The sequence below is a fragment of the Epinephelus moara genome, chromosome 12 (assembly GCF_006386435.1).
Source record: "Epinephelus moara isolate mb chromosome 12, YSFRI_EMoa_1.0, whole genome shotgun sequence".
Lineage (NCBI taxonomy): Eukaryota > Metazoa > Chordata > Actinopteri > Perciformes > Serranidae > Epinephelus > Epinephelus moara.
This window is the reverse complement of record NC_065517.1, coordinates 15754000-15769113: the sequence shown is the minus strand read 5'-3', so window position 1 is coordinate 15769113 and position 15114 is coordinate 15754000. Positions and strand designations below refer to the sequence as shown.

General features: G+C 40.0%; 1 protein-coding gene across 1 annotated transcript in view; it reads left to right on the top strand.

Moving 5' to 3' along the window:
• Positions 1-15114, top strand: part of man1a1 (mannosidase, alpha, class 1A, member 1) — a 201485-nt gene that overhangs the window by 92150 nt on the left and 94221 nt on the right. The window contains exon 4 of the mRNA XM_050057907.1: positions 7591-7671. Coding sequence (XP_049913864.1) covers positions 7591-7671 — 81 coding nt within the window. The remainder of the gene's footprint in view (positions 1-7590; positions 7672-15114) is intronic.

Sequence of the window (15114 nt, the reverse complement as noted above, 5' to 3'; positions counted from 1 at the left end):
GAGCAGAGGAGAATTGTTAACGCGTGACCATGTAGAGACAGAAATGACACGATGGCATAACACCATAAATAGTATATTGTTATGTTATTATATGAAGCGTCCGTCGTGCAAAATAATATCAATGGGGGCTGTGGGCAGGACATTGTTACACAGCTGTGCCTGTGACTTCAGGCAGAGAGACCGCTGCATTAGAGCAGAAGGAGCACGTTTTAAAATACATTTATTTTATCAATTAGTTGTTAACTTTTACTATTTTTAGCAACTTGCCCGATCGGGCAAGTGGGTTGTTAGTTTACATGCCCGACCGTGAGTTTTACTTGCCCCGGGCAATCGGGCAATCCTTATTGTTGAGCCCTGCTCATTGTAAGTATAGTAGGAGTGTATGTTTCTCAGTGCTCATTTCTGAAGCACTTATGGACTTTTGCTCGTGAGCTTAATGACAGAAATATATAGATATGCGAGACACACACGCTTCACCCCTTCCCTTTGATGTCTGCTTTGATTGTAGCAGGATCCTCATTATAATATCCCTGTTAAGAGCTCATCATTAGGGAGAAACAATGCTTTTGTGCAGCCCTGACTGCAAATGTGGTTTACAGATATCACCACACCTAAGAATACATCCGGTCCAACATGATATAAACATCAAGCACTGTCATGAAATATACTTTCACATCAGTTTTAACCTCCCTTACTGTACTCTATGCAAAACCGGATGCCTATTCCCACGTCGAGGCTTGCCACACCTGAATTTTCAGTGTCACAGCAATCCCCCGTGCATAATGCTGCCTTATTTACATCATTACTCAGCAGTCGTCCCGTCACTCAAGCGGCAATGACGCAGCGGGAGGCCCATTGTTTTCTGATCTGCTTTGTTCGTCTGCTGCAGTAGCATAATGTTGAGAGGTAAAGCTCACCTCCAGTACTCCACACTTTCTCTTTAGAATAAGTGCTTTTTAATGGAAGGGCTGTTATTGTGAAACCACAATGGGAAGGGATGATTTGAATCTGTTTAGGTTTGCTAATGTTACTGAAGTATTGATAAAGATTTTCTAAAAATAGATGGAGACATTTCTCCTGATGTACTTGGGAAGTTTGTCTGAAAGATTACGTAGACAAGGGACACTCAGCTTGCTTTGCCTGGGTGCCACTTTTGTAAAATGACAGGAGGCCAGGGGCCAGATAATAAACAAACATTAATATTATTTATCAGATAAAATGGATAATCAAGGTAAATCCAGTTGCAGCAGCCACACATACTTCAGGTGTACGCAGGGGTGTTTGTAGGATTTGAGGACATTTGGAGCTAAGCCAGACCTTAGCCTCTGGCACTTTTTTAAAGCTTTAGTTTGATGTCTTTGTGCACTCTGGCACCTTATTTACATTCAAAGTACAGAAAATTGCCAATGTGATTCAATTTATCTTCATTATGAATTAGAAAATGGTCAAGGTACCACCCAGCACCCTATCAAGGGCCAGATTTGGCTCATAGCCTGCAACTCGAGTATCACTGACATAGAGAAATAAGATGTTATCACATCTGACAGCATGATAAATGACAGAACAGGGACTGATATTATGTTAAGATCAACAATAAACTTCTGAGAATCAAGTTAAATGATCCAGAAAAGTAAGTCTTAAACTATACAGTCTCCAAGGAGACTTAAAACTTAAAAATGCTGCCATTACCCCGGAGCCTATAGGAGCCTTTAAAGCGATTTAGAGACAGAGAAAGGGGATTTAAAAAGAGACGGAGAAAGACAAAGGTTTGTTAAACAAACAAAGGGAGATTTGCTGAGACTTATGAATACAGAAGTGATGACAGTAGCCAGGAGTGTTTGTCTCTGGACACTTTGCCAAGAAGACGTGGAGTAACAGATGGAGAAAGCAGAGAATGCAGATATACTTGATGTCTTTATGCAACATGTCTGCCACAATACAACTGTCCCTAAGCAAAAGTACACAGGACCTGATTGCTTTGTATCGTCTCTCACACACACATCAACACACAGTGATATGACAGCAGTGGCCGGTAAAAGAAAGAAACAGTTGTGCTGTATTTTTGTGCTCCTGTTTGTGCTGTCTAAACATTTTTTCCTGTGGAACTGTGGGGGTATAGACTAATGGTTTTTACCTTTTCATGCCACAACAAACCTGCTTGCTACATACCGATTGGTTCACACAGGAATTAAAGACGATCTCAGGAGAGGAAAGAAAGTAAATTGTGCAGCCATTAAGGTATATTTTACTATATTGGAGTGAATCTAATTGCATAGATCCTGCACTTGTGAACTCAGGCAGTGCCACATGAGTCAGGGGAAATGCAGCCAGTGATTTTCAATATGCAATATTTTATGGTTCTGTAGCAGCAGTTTGTTTTCTCACATGTGTACAAAGACATTGCAGCTGTAGCTTTTGGTGATAGAAAAATATAGTTTTGTAACTAGTATGGGTGAAATACACCGTGATTCTTAGCCAGTTTGATTCAGCATTTAGGATTTGATTTTTTTTTAATAATGAAATTGTTACTAGAATAATTAAGACAAACTTTTTAAATTTCAAATGAATCAAACATGCCCCAGAAAATTACTTATCATTATCGGTGGAACTTGGCTCCGATAGTGGCCGATGAATGCACAGCCTCCACCAGTCATACAGGGACGTACATCCCCAACCTGAGCTGAAGAAAAGTTGGCTTGATCAGTGGGTACAGCTCCAAAGAAAGACGGTCCCTTCTGCTGTGTGATTACTCCATTTCATTTCAATTAAAAGCTCTTGTTTCAAATTAAAGACCCTATAGCATTTCTTTTAAGTCCAACTTTATACTAGGTTTTGACCTGATCTTGTTTTTTAATGTGTTCGGTATCATGGCAAAAGTATTTGGAGTATGGGGCGCCTGTTGACTCAGTGGGTAGAGCAGGTGCCCCATGTACAAAGTCTTTGCTGCAGCGGCTGTGGGTTCGATTCTGGCTTGCGGGCCCCGCTGTGTGTCGATCCCTCCCTCCCCTTCACGCTTAATATCTGTCCTATCAATTAAAGGCAAAAGCCCCAAAAAATAATCGTAAAATAAATAAATAAATAATAATACATATATATTTTGAGTATTTTGAAAACACAAAATGACTCCTCTAAATATCTTGTTACATATTACATATGAATTTTTTCAGCCCGGTCAAAGAACAGTTACAAAATACTCAGAAGTAATTGAAATACATATTACAAATACAAGTTGGCCTAGAATTACTGCCCATTTCTGATCATCACGTTGTATGAAAGCTCCATACACAAAGTCAAGGCTATATCATTTTGTAGATTCTTAGGCTTTAAGCAAAAGTAATGGCTCAATAAAAAAATGCCCCATCTACATTTTGTAAGGTTAGTTTGATGTTTTGTTCCAGATTTATTCATCAGTTACCTTGAGATTCATGTTAAGTTCCAGTTTTATGGATTTATTGAGGTATTTAGTACTTTGAGATGGATTTTAAGATTTGTCAGCTATCAGCTTTTCCCTGCTCCAAACTGTCACTATTATATTGGCCTTTAAAAATCCACAATCTGTCGACCCAAAGAAGGCACTAGGCAGTGATACACTGAATGGCTTTTTAGCCAGTCCTGATGGAGGAGGAATTTTTCATTAAAATGCTGCTGACTGTTGTTGACAGTATGGCACTTTGTGGGTCAGTGTCATCCCTCTGTAGTTTGTAGTTTTTAATCATGCCTCTTTAAAAAACAGCACGTTGCTTCTGTAACTAGGACAACTTGGGGCCAATTAGAAGTAGCATTAGCTGCTAACACTAGTGTTACTGCCTTGTGTTGACTGAAGCCTGACAGAGTACATGTCCCCTTCTTATTTGATGCAACCAAATCTCTGTCTGCACCTCTAGTTACTGATATAAACAGTTACTAGCATGACTTCAGCATAACTCTCTATTCTTCTACGTGCAGTGACTGAAAAAGTGTTTTTCCTTCAAATAAAACCAGACAAAATATGACTGTAGCTCCAACACCTCACTCAGAGTCCCACTGCAGGAGCCACACAGGTCTCACTGCCATTTATTTCTACACAAGCAGCTAAACAACACTTTTAAATCTATTTAAAGGAAAAGAGCAGGAGTACAGGGTTTATAGCACTCCTGAGACTTCCTGTGTCAGACCTCAAACACTCTGAAACGCAACTTAGAATCATAAGCTAAGAGTGTGTCAGGAAAAAGGAAACTCGATATTTCCTGTAATGACAAAACTATAGGTGTAATGATATAACTATATAGTTGTTTTTTTCTGTTTACGGTTTTAACTCAAAGACCAGCAAATACAAGTTGTCCAGTGACGCTTAACAACCAGCCAATCACCCAAAAAAAAAGAAGATCATAAGATATACTTCCATCTACTCGGGCCATTATCTCATCGATTCATCTCGCTGTAGTCCTTAATTAGCTCTCTGCTAGGAAAAGGCTATGCTTAGTCAGTTTCCTGTGCGCTTTGTAATGGATTTAATGTTGCAACATCAGGAGACTTGACTCTTTCTCTGCCAACTTCGTCAGGCCCTCTTGCAGGAATGAGATAACGTCGACTAACTGCTGACTCAGGGGGTCATTGTCCAACAGTTTAAAGCAGTGATGGCCGGTAAAGGCAGTCACACAAGATACTGCAGGAAATCTGCTGCGACTGTTTGCTCAGAAGTACGAAACATTTCTGTTTCACTCTTCTGTCTCATTTACCGAACTGAACTGAACTGCACATAGACAGCAGGTAGTAGGAAGCATTTCAGCTGCCTGTGTGTTGTGGAGGAAATAATTCAATTTTAATTAGGAAGAATTAGCTACACAATCTAGCTACTCAATCAGTCATTCAGACTTGGGAGGGGGGGGATGACAGGACACATTTTGTCTTGCATATAATTTGTTTTTCCACAGGACGAAGTCTATTGTCCTATCTCTGGTTGACAGCAGTGACTTATGAGAGCTGTCAGTCAAGCACAAAAACTTCATCTGAGTCAGGAATCTGCTCATAAAGACGCAGAGAGAGAGAGAGAGAGAGAGAGAGCGAGAGGGAGAGATGAGGCTCCATTGTTCTGCTGCTGAGACAAATGGCTTTACAAACTTACATTTTTTGTCATTATTTGTCCCATTCCCTCTGCCAAAAACTGTCTTGAAATAGAGGCATTGTATTTTTAGATGCAGCACACTTTATCACTGCCATTTAAGGCAATGTTTGGTGGCGAAGGATTTCTTTTTTAAGTGAAGAGGGAATATGAAGCCATTCACTCCTCCACACAGATAGGAATAACAGTGTCCAACAAAAGGGCCTATATTTTATCAGTGGACTTTTTGAAAAACTTTTTCAAAACCTGCAAAATCTGGCACATACATCTTTCAATATCTACAGCAACACCAGCAGCTCTGAAGGCACATAGGTGCTTTAAGCTAAATGCTAATGTCAGTATGCCAATGTGCTCACAACGACAATGCCAATATGCTGATTTTTAGCAACTTTAATGTTTACTGTGCTCACCATTTTAGTGTAGCTTTTTTTACATGCTAGCATTTACTAACTAGCATAAAACACAAAGTATGAATATTTAGCCATAAACCAAAAAAGTATTGGACAAATTAAAAATCTGACCTGATGATGGTGCTTGGCAAACACTGGAAATTGCAGCATTCACCAACGTCCAACAACTTCGTACACAATGTCTCTCTTGCCGATATTGTTTCTGCTAATGCTTCTTTTTGGGTTTGTCTCGTTAGGTGTCATTTTCAGTTGTACGCTGATCAAAAAGATCAAAGCAGTCGGGCTGTTTTCTGTTCAAGGAGTTAGTATCCAGTTTCACCCCCAGCATACTCTGGAAATTGAGTGAATATGGATTTCATGTAAACTTCTAAACCAGGATTTGCCGAGATGCCTGGCGTCGTGTGTTGGCGAAACCAGAGTTTGGTTTGACTTGCACGCTATTCACTTCAGATATTTCAGACAGGACCCAAAATGGTGGACCAACCAAGATCGTCATCTTTTCATCTACACCACTAGCGTGGCTAAAAAAAACAAAGCTGTTTGACATTATTTTATGTTTTGATAATAACCAAGACACCCAGAAGGCAGGGCAACTGTTAAAAACTGCTGACACTGATGGTTTTTCTTTTTTTTTTTTTTAATTCCTGAGTAAATAATTTAAATGCAGAGGTGGAAAGAAGTTGCTGCTTTTATCATGATAATATACAAATATTGTGACATCATATCAGTTTCAAGAGAAGCAAAACTAAACTGAGAAAGTAGAAAATGGTGGACAATCTGAGGACACGGCCTTTTATTAACTGCTCAAATAGCAACTTGAATTCAGGCAACCCAGTGCACTCTCCTCGCCGGATCAGCAAAATCTGTTGCTGCCATTACAGTCCAGATCCAGCTCGCTGTGAACCCCACCTGCCGTGTCTGGAGCTTTCACCCACTCTCCCCCCAGCAAATGGTCTCCTAGCAGCAGGAAGCATGAGCTAGTTAACTAGCCAGCTAGTTCTTCTTTTGATTTGTAGTCTGATAAACAGAAAGCGAGAGCAAGTCAAGAGACTGAGAAGATCAATGCGCTTCATTTAGCTCCACATGGAATCAGATTTTATTCATTTTAGATACTAAAAAACAAAAGAAAATCAATAAGCCGTCACTGTTGATATTGTGGCAGCCACTAATGTTAAATCACTGTGTGGCAAACACTACATTAGCCTGATGAGCAGGGACAGCTAAATGCAGCACTTCAAGATTAATAAAAAATAAAGTATATATTTTTATTCATTCTATTTTACATGTAACATACATTTTAGTAGGTGATTAAGTGAGTTTATTTAATAGAGCACCTTTCACAGAGCAAGGTCACAAAGTGCTTCACTGGACAAAAATTTTTGATATAAGACCATAAGAAAATTACTTATTTATTTACCACTTTTCTATGCTGTATATGATGTTACAGAAATAAAAGTCAGAAATACTGATATGCAACCTCCATTGTTTTTAGAATATGTCTCATGATGTACAGACAGTGTATGATGCAACTCTTCTCCCATGATCTAGTGTCAAAAAATAAACAAAAATTACTTTCTGAATTGCATTTCTACAAAATTACAACATATACTGAATCAGCACCCAAGAATTGAGATAGTATCAAATCAGGAAATAAGCATATCATCTCAGCCCTAGAAACTACTCATACAGCGCAGGTATCCGCTGCTCAGCACACCCTAAATGCATGCAGAATGCACATGTGCATATTGCTGTGATTGTTGCTAGATAAACCACTTCCTCAGAGCACTGCAATGTCTCATCATCTTACTCAGTCATAGCACACTCACTTTTAAACCAGCAGAGAGTTAAATGTTTTCAGTACCAACTGTTGGCTCATTCAATCCAAAAATAACTTGTCTGAACTGTGGAAAGTCCACCTCAGTCTGATCCTCCCTGAAGTGAAACGGGACCCGGGAACAATTCTGTATTGAGCTTTTGCTTTCCTAATTCACTGTTTGTAGGTGGAGAAATGTGTATTCATGAGTTGTACTTCTTCAAGTGTTTATTGTCTCATATGTCTTTCCTTTGTCCCCGCTGCAGAATGCTGAAGTGTCTGTGTTTGAGGTGAACATCCGGTTTGTTGGAGGTCTGCTGTCCGCCTACTACCTGTCTGGGAAAGAGGTAAGAAACAAAGTGAAGCTCCCTGTAGTGTTTTCTCATGCCACCTCTGCAGTGAACGAGACTTTGAGGAGGGAATCTTGCCGCCTGTTGGCTGAGCGATGAAACAGATGGTACAGGGCAGATGATTGATTGTGGAGATTTAGAGATTGAATGGGTGCTTTATATGCTCAAAATCTTTAGTAATATCCCCTTTAATAGCTGGTACAGATAAATGTATCCCATTAGGGAGTACTCTTTCCGAGTATGGGTCTCTCTTTCTCTTCTAGTTCGATACCAATCACACATTTGATGAGTCGAAGATGGCTGGAAAATGGCCTGTAATGTTGTTCCTATTTTATGTGGTGGCTGAGCATAGGTAAAGGATACAGCACTGTTAATCTATGTGTCAAACTAAAGAGATAGTATCGGGTTCTTTTGTTTTCCCATAGGAATGTCCTTGCATGTTGGCAAGAACATTGGTAAAATGAAGGTTGCCTACAAGGTGCCTCAGATATAGAAAACTGCCATTGTTTTACAGTTTTACTTAGAAAAGACTTCCTTTTTTGGGTCGTAAAAGAAAAAGAAAGGTGGTTCTCCATCGGCCTAAGGGGGAAGACTCTGTTCTGAAGAGTCAGATTACTGTTCCAGACTTGCTTTATTCAGAAAAATGAGAGCAGAGAGATTCCACGGGGCTTCTCACTTTACTCATCGTGCCAGTCCCGCTGTGTCTATGTGCATGTGAATCTGCTTAGTGACTTAGAGGCTGTGAAAATGACATCAGCAGGGTATTACACTCAGATCGTGTTCCACTCCGCCAATGTAGGGATTTTGCGTTCAACTCACTTTTCCTTAATATCCTCTCTTCTTTCTGTCTTTTAATTACACGCCTCAGTCTCCTTAATGTATGATAAGACCCCACCAAAGAACACTCCCCCGAAACCTGGTACCTGAAAACCGAAAGATCTTCGGAGTTTTGTTTCTGTCACAAGAGGGATTTCACTCTGAGTCACTTTTATCTGCACTGCTGTTGACACCTCAGCTGTAATCTGCACTTTAATACACGTACACAGGTCTACACACTGTCCTAATCTACACCATCATCGTAGCGGTGAGCAAACTGGACTTGTGAGGCTAAGTGCTCGTTTATTAACAGGGGGAGATAGTGCAGGCAGGAGTCAGGCTGGGAGTTCTCTGGTAGCAAAACCTATTTCCAACCTCAATGAACATGTCAGCGCTTCAACACACACAGAAAATCTGGGGAAACATTACTTCTTATTGGTCAAGTGCTGGATGTTAGGACTATGGCTTAAATTTGGCAATAATAACAATGGCTGTACCCAAATTTGAGTTATGTCAGTCCATTCAGATTTGGCTACTTGCTCCTTTTTTCCCCATGAAAAGTTTGGTATTTAAAAGGATTGATATTTAAAAGGACATTGAAAGTGACAATGACGGTCACATAATATAGTAAACAAGCCAAGTTGGCCCTCCAAGCTAATGCAGACTAACTATGCTAACGACGGATTGCAAATGTGCCAAAACTATATCAAACAAAAGCCTGAACAAAAGACTGAATTGTATTAAGTTGCTGTTAGCTGTAACCTCACCACCTCTGAGCAGGAGGTAGAAGATAACGTTATCTCAGAGCCTGACCGGGCAAAGCCTCTCGTCTTCTGGGCAGCTGCCTCCATCTCACTCAGAATTATCCTGGTTCTGGGTCCACAGTTGCCTGGACCGGAGAGCAGCGTTAAAGCAAGGAGTGCTCATTCTGCAGCTTATTCTGGGGACTGAAACGTCCCCAGAAGTACACCGCACACTGACAATTACTGGGGTCCAAAAATCTTAGCCGACTGAGGGGTCTTTGACTGATGATTTAAATGTTCGACTGTCAGGAGGCAGTCCTAAATCTGTTCATTTCTCAAAGCAAATTCCAAAGTGAGAGACAATATAGCACAAATCATAGAGATTAATCCTCTAAATGTGTGCGTCTCTCAACAATACTTTGAAGCCTAAACAGTACTTTATGAGTCTCCTCTGTAGGGTGGCTGGGCTCAGCCTTAGAGAGGGTAAAGAGCTCGGATATCCAGAGGGAGCTCGGAGTAGAGATGCTGCTCCTTCACGTCCAAAAGGGGCCAGTTGAGGTTGGTCGGGCATCTGATCAGGATGCCTCCTGGGCTCTACCCAGTAGAGGTTTTCTGGGCATGTCCCACTGGTAGGAAGCCCTGGGGCAGACCCAGAACACCCTGGAGAGATTATATAGTCTCATCTGGCCTGGGAATGCCCCGGCATCCCCCAGGAGGAGCTGGAAAGCATTGCTGGGGAGAGGGGAATCTGGAGTACTTTGCATAGCCTGCTGCCCCTGTGACCTGGGCTTGGCTAAATGGTTGAAAATGGATGGATGGATGGTTAAGCTGGCAGTTATTTGCAGGCTTTATTAAAGAATTTGGTCTAAAAATGTGAGAAAATTGTGAAAAAATATGATATTTCAAATCAAAATTTCCTCAAACCCAAAGTTTTCTCTTTAAATTTCTTATTTTGTATAACAAAAAGTATAAAACCCCAAAAAGAGAAATAAATAGAAAAACAGCAAATCTTGGAGCAAATCAGAGCTGGGACTAGAGAGTAATTTTGTTTGGAAAATGTCTTTAACGAATTATCAGTGAGATCAGTATGAAGAATCATTGGCTCTGGCTGCTTTATCGTCAGCCATGTGAGGAAGTTCCAATTAAGATTTGTTTGCTCAACCAGCCAAGCACATGCCTAAAAACAAGTTACAAAACAAGTGAACAGTGAAGAATTTATAAAACAACACAAGATGAAATGCCTCAAAACAATTTCAAAATAAAAAGCTGAAGTTCAGCTAAAAGCAAAAAAAAAAAAAAAAAACTTGTATGTAAGTGCTTGGAAGAACATCCCTGAGCTTCCCACTGTGATCTGCATTTGACATACACAGTCATAACAAAAGCTGCGTGGAGATCATCTGAACTGCATGACAAGTGTGAAACAGTGGAGGGCAACTGTGAGCCCTCATCCCCTCTCAGCAGTCACTCGCAGCTCCATTTCTTTTTTATTATGAGAGTCAATCAGCTCAAGACTTCCTCCTGTATTTCATCAGAGCCATGAGAGGCCACTCTCCTTCAGCTGCAGGTCAGGGTGCCCTGAAGGATGGAGGAGGTAGATGGATGGCTGATGGGTGGCCTCCAAGGACTGAAGGCTGTTGATGGACAAGTTGACTGAGTGTTGCCGGTGGTGTGCCTCTGAATGGCTAAAAGACAGCTGGGTAGTGCTCAACGGGCTGTTAGGGGTAAAAGAACAAACAACAGTGAAAGATAAGGAGATACACTGTGCTGATTGAGCTTTGACTGGCAGAACCCTGAAACACAGACCCGTATATATAGCCTCATCCTCTTCGCTTTTTTTAACACCACAACTTCTAATTAAATCCACTTTAAAATAGCAATATAGTCCACAAAACAAGGCTGGAACTAACATTTTTTCATTATTTAGTCAGATGAGTATCGTTCAACTATGTGTCATTGAGTCTATTAAATATCAAGACAAATGATAAATGTCCTTATAAATTTTTTAAAGCACAAAGTTACATCTTCAAATTGTTTGTTTTGATCAACCAGCAGTCCAACAACCCAAAGATGTTCAGTTTATTTTACATTTTTGTAGGGCTGCTCTCGACTAAGAATTTTCCTCGTCAACCAATAGTTTTAGGGCCATTAGTCAACTACTCGCCTGCATGTTTACGATATTAATTTCATTATTAAATGATATATTTTGGGCGGGGCAACACAATGGTTTGAGTTCAAGGTGAAATACAAACCGTACTAATGAACCTTCATTAATATAGGCCTATATTTTATCTACAAGTATGAACCTTCATTAATATAGGCCTATATTTTATCTACAAGTGCACGTCACACACTGAGCAAGCCGTCTGTTAATGACGCTGTCACGTCACACACTGAGCAAGCCGTCTGTTAATGACGCTGTCGGCAAAGCAGTAATGATTGTGCTAATGGGCATGTAGCTACTTACATGTTTCAGGTGATACGTCATGTTTGTAGTCGACCAATTATAGGCAAATGTTTGCCTGCAACTTTTTATTCATTGGATTAAAATGTGCTATATTGTGATATGTATCGTTATCGGAATATGAAATGACTTATATCGTGATATGAGATTTTGGTCGTATCGCCCAGCCCTACTATGTTGTTATTATTTATTGGTGTTATATAATCTTGTGAAACTAGTCCTTGACAGGTAAACCAGACTTTACACATCCAGTCGATGCAGTAAAATCAATTTTTTGCATTTCCAGATGAGCTGTCCACTTTCCCTCTTTCACATGCCACACTCCACAACCTGTAAAACCAGTGCTTTTGGAAATCCACTCCAGATAAAAGCTCTCGCAGATAAAGTGGAGCTGTACTGCAGGTACATTCTGCTGACTGATGTTTTTATATTATAAATGGACTAATTGAACACCGGTCAGGCATTATGTAACTCCCCATTTGGAGTATCTATTAGATGAGACTGTACCTGACCTCCTGAGAAGATGTTCAACCCGCAAACCCAACGAGACCACAGAGCAGAGAGAGAGGGAGGCTGTCAGCTGAATAGAAAGAGTGATAAAAAAAAAAAGATCAGATGTGACCTTAGAAACTATTCAGCCCCTTGACTTCTTCTGCATTCTGTGGTGTTGCTGTCTGAAATGAAAATGGATTCATTAGAGTTGGGAGACAATGTCAACACCAGGCCCACTCAGAGTACTCCCTAATGAAAGACTGCCAGTTAAACATGAAACTCCCTTGGACAACATTATGGTGTCTGCCTTGACAAGTACTGTCCTCTCTGTGTTGAACATTTGTTAGTTTTATTTTATGTACTTATATATAGACATTAGAAGTACATTATGTACTGTATTATATACATATTTGTTTTCTATTACATTGCCTAAATTGAATTAATGAAATATTGAAATGAGTTGTAGAGACATCTTTGAGACCTGAGGGATTTCAATTAACTGTGAATCTATTTGGAATTTAATGCAGAGATATTTAGTAGTTAAATGATGAATAAAGTGCAGCTTCTTCAAGAAAAACAACAAAGTAAATGTCAGGCTGTGCTCATACACAGAAACTTGCAGGTGCAGAAACTGTAAACAGGCCAAAAATGTCTTACAGTTTTAAAGTGAAGCTCTCAAGGGATCTGAAGTTTCAGTTGAAGTTGAAGCACCGAAAGGACTTGAAATGAAGTTTCACAGCCAAAAAAAAGTTAAGTGTAAAATACTTAGAGCATATGAAATTTAAATTTCAAGTACAAGTTAAAGCAGTTTGTACATAAGCACTGTAAACAGTTAAACTGTGCCTGATAAGTGCCGTTTAGCTTTCTGTTTATTATTAAACTAACATTTTAAGTGCTTTCAGTGAAATCGATGTTGTCAATTTTACTTCAACTAAAATTTTAAACTTCTTAATCTCTTACTTCAACCTACAGTTAAGCAACTTTCAGTGCTTGCACAGTATCTGAAATTAGCCACCTTTTAAGGCTTTTGCGATAAACTCAATATTGCAATACCGCGCTATTGATAAGCCAACCACAAGTGAAGGCATACAACCACCACAACAACTATTCAAATATTCAGCTTTGGGTAAAATGCTGCAGCTGGGGCACCCAGTAGCTCAGTGGTTGGGGATCGGGCATCCCATGTACAAAGGCATTGTTCTTGCCGTAGCAGCCATGTGTTCAATTCTAGCCTGAGCCCATTTGTTGCTTGTCATCCCCTCTCTCTCACCCTTTTTCACACTTAATCTGTCCAAGGCAAAAATCCCCCCAAAAAAAAAAAGTCTTTAAAAAAAACAATACTGCAGCCACTCATCACTGTCTCTTATAACCCAGCCATCACAGCAGAGGAGGGGCAGGACAAATACCACAAAGACCAACTATCACATTGCTGAATAACAACATCAATGGAGGAGAAATTAATACAGAGCTCATACAGACCAGTGGGTGTATCTTCTTTCCATATGTGCTACAGCCTTCACTTCATCCAGAGCAGGTACGCTTTTATTGTGCCGTAACTTTTACTTCCGCTTATATTCTGTATCATAGCAACCAGACATAACCAAAGCGTCTCAGCTGAAAAAACGCTGCGCCCCTTATATTGCACCTCATTGCCCCTCTGTCTTCAGCATTTAGGGATAAACAAGTATTTAATTTGTGTCAAATATGTCATCTATGTAATTTAAAAATGAACAATATACCTAATAATAGCCTAATGATAAAGCTTTTTTACAACGCACTAAAATCAGTAATTTGCAAAATACACAAAGAAGTGGCTGCAATACTGCATAAAAGGCTGTTGAGCCAGCCTCAATCACCAAAGGGGAAATTCCTTCCCTGTGACAGCCCTGCCACCTTGCTGTTGACGGCTTGAAGTCAGAGAGGTTGAGGTTTATCATCTTACCATCCTTGATCTCATATACTGTCAGCAGTCAGCTGAACACTATTTGGCAGTTTTGTTTCCAAGCTGAATTTTGGAAACAAGAAGTTTTTGGTTCAAGGAGGATGATTGATAGGGAGTCAAAGAGTGACGAGAGGTGTTTGAGACAGACAGGAGGAGCAGGTACTGTACAGAGGCGTCACTCTGTCACTCTGCCGCTCTGCCGTTCGGGTGTAGTCTTGCTCTGACTCACAGGCCCGAGCCTTTGATGAAAATGTGATCAGTAAAAGTACAGCTGGTACTGGCTGCATGCGCCGTTACTGTCAGGCTTTTAACAACCGCAGCCTGTAACCTCATCCACTGAGGAACGGGAAGAAAGGAAGGACGGTAGAAAGGTAGGTAGGAAGTAAACAATGTACGGAGAGATGAACAAAATAAAACACTTTCAGTTCCTCCTGTTAATCAAAGCTAAGTGCTTCAAGGAGGGAAGGACAGAGAAAGGACAGGCAGCAAGAAGAAAGACAGAAAGCCAGAGAAACAGGAAAGGAAGTGGTGCATGAAGGAAGATATTGTGTGTGAAAAGAAGGGGAAAAACCTGAAAGAAGTATGGAAGAAGTAACGATTGATTGAGGAAATTAATTGAAAAGCAAGGGGAGGAATTTGACATTTTAAAAGAAAATGGGGAGACAGAAATGTATACACTAGTACTGTATAATAATGTATATAGTGTACTGTTTTTGTATACAAGAAATCAACCTATTTATCTGTTTAATTTCAAATAGAATTAATAAATGAATTAAATAAAAAGGGAACTAAAAGTTTGAGGAATGAAAGGCAGGAGTCAGAAAGCAAAGAGGAGTGTTGAGTAAACAAAAGGAACAAGCAAATGACTAAGGGAAGATGGGAAGAAATCAATGAAAAAAACAATAAATAGAAAGTATATAATCACTATAAACATAATAAATACCTCAAGTAATGTTTTCATGAAGTGATTGTGATGCGTAAAATTC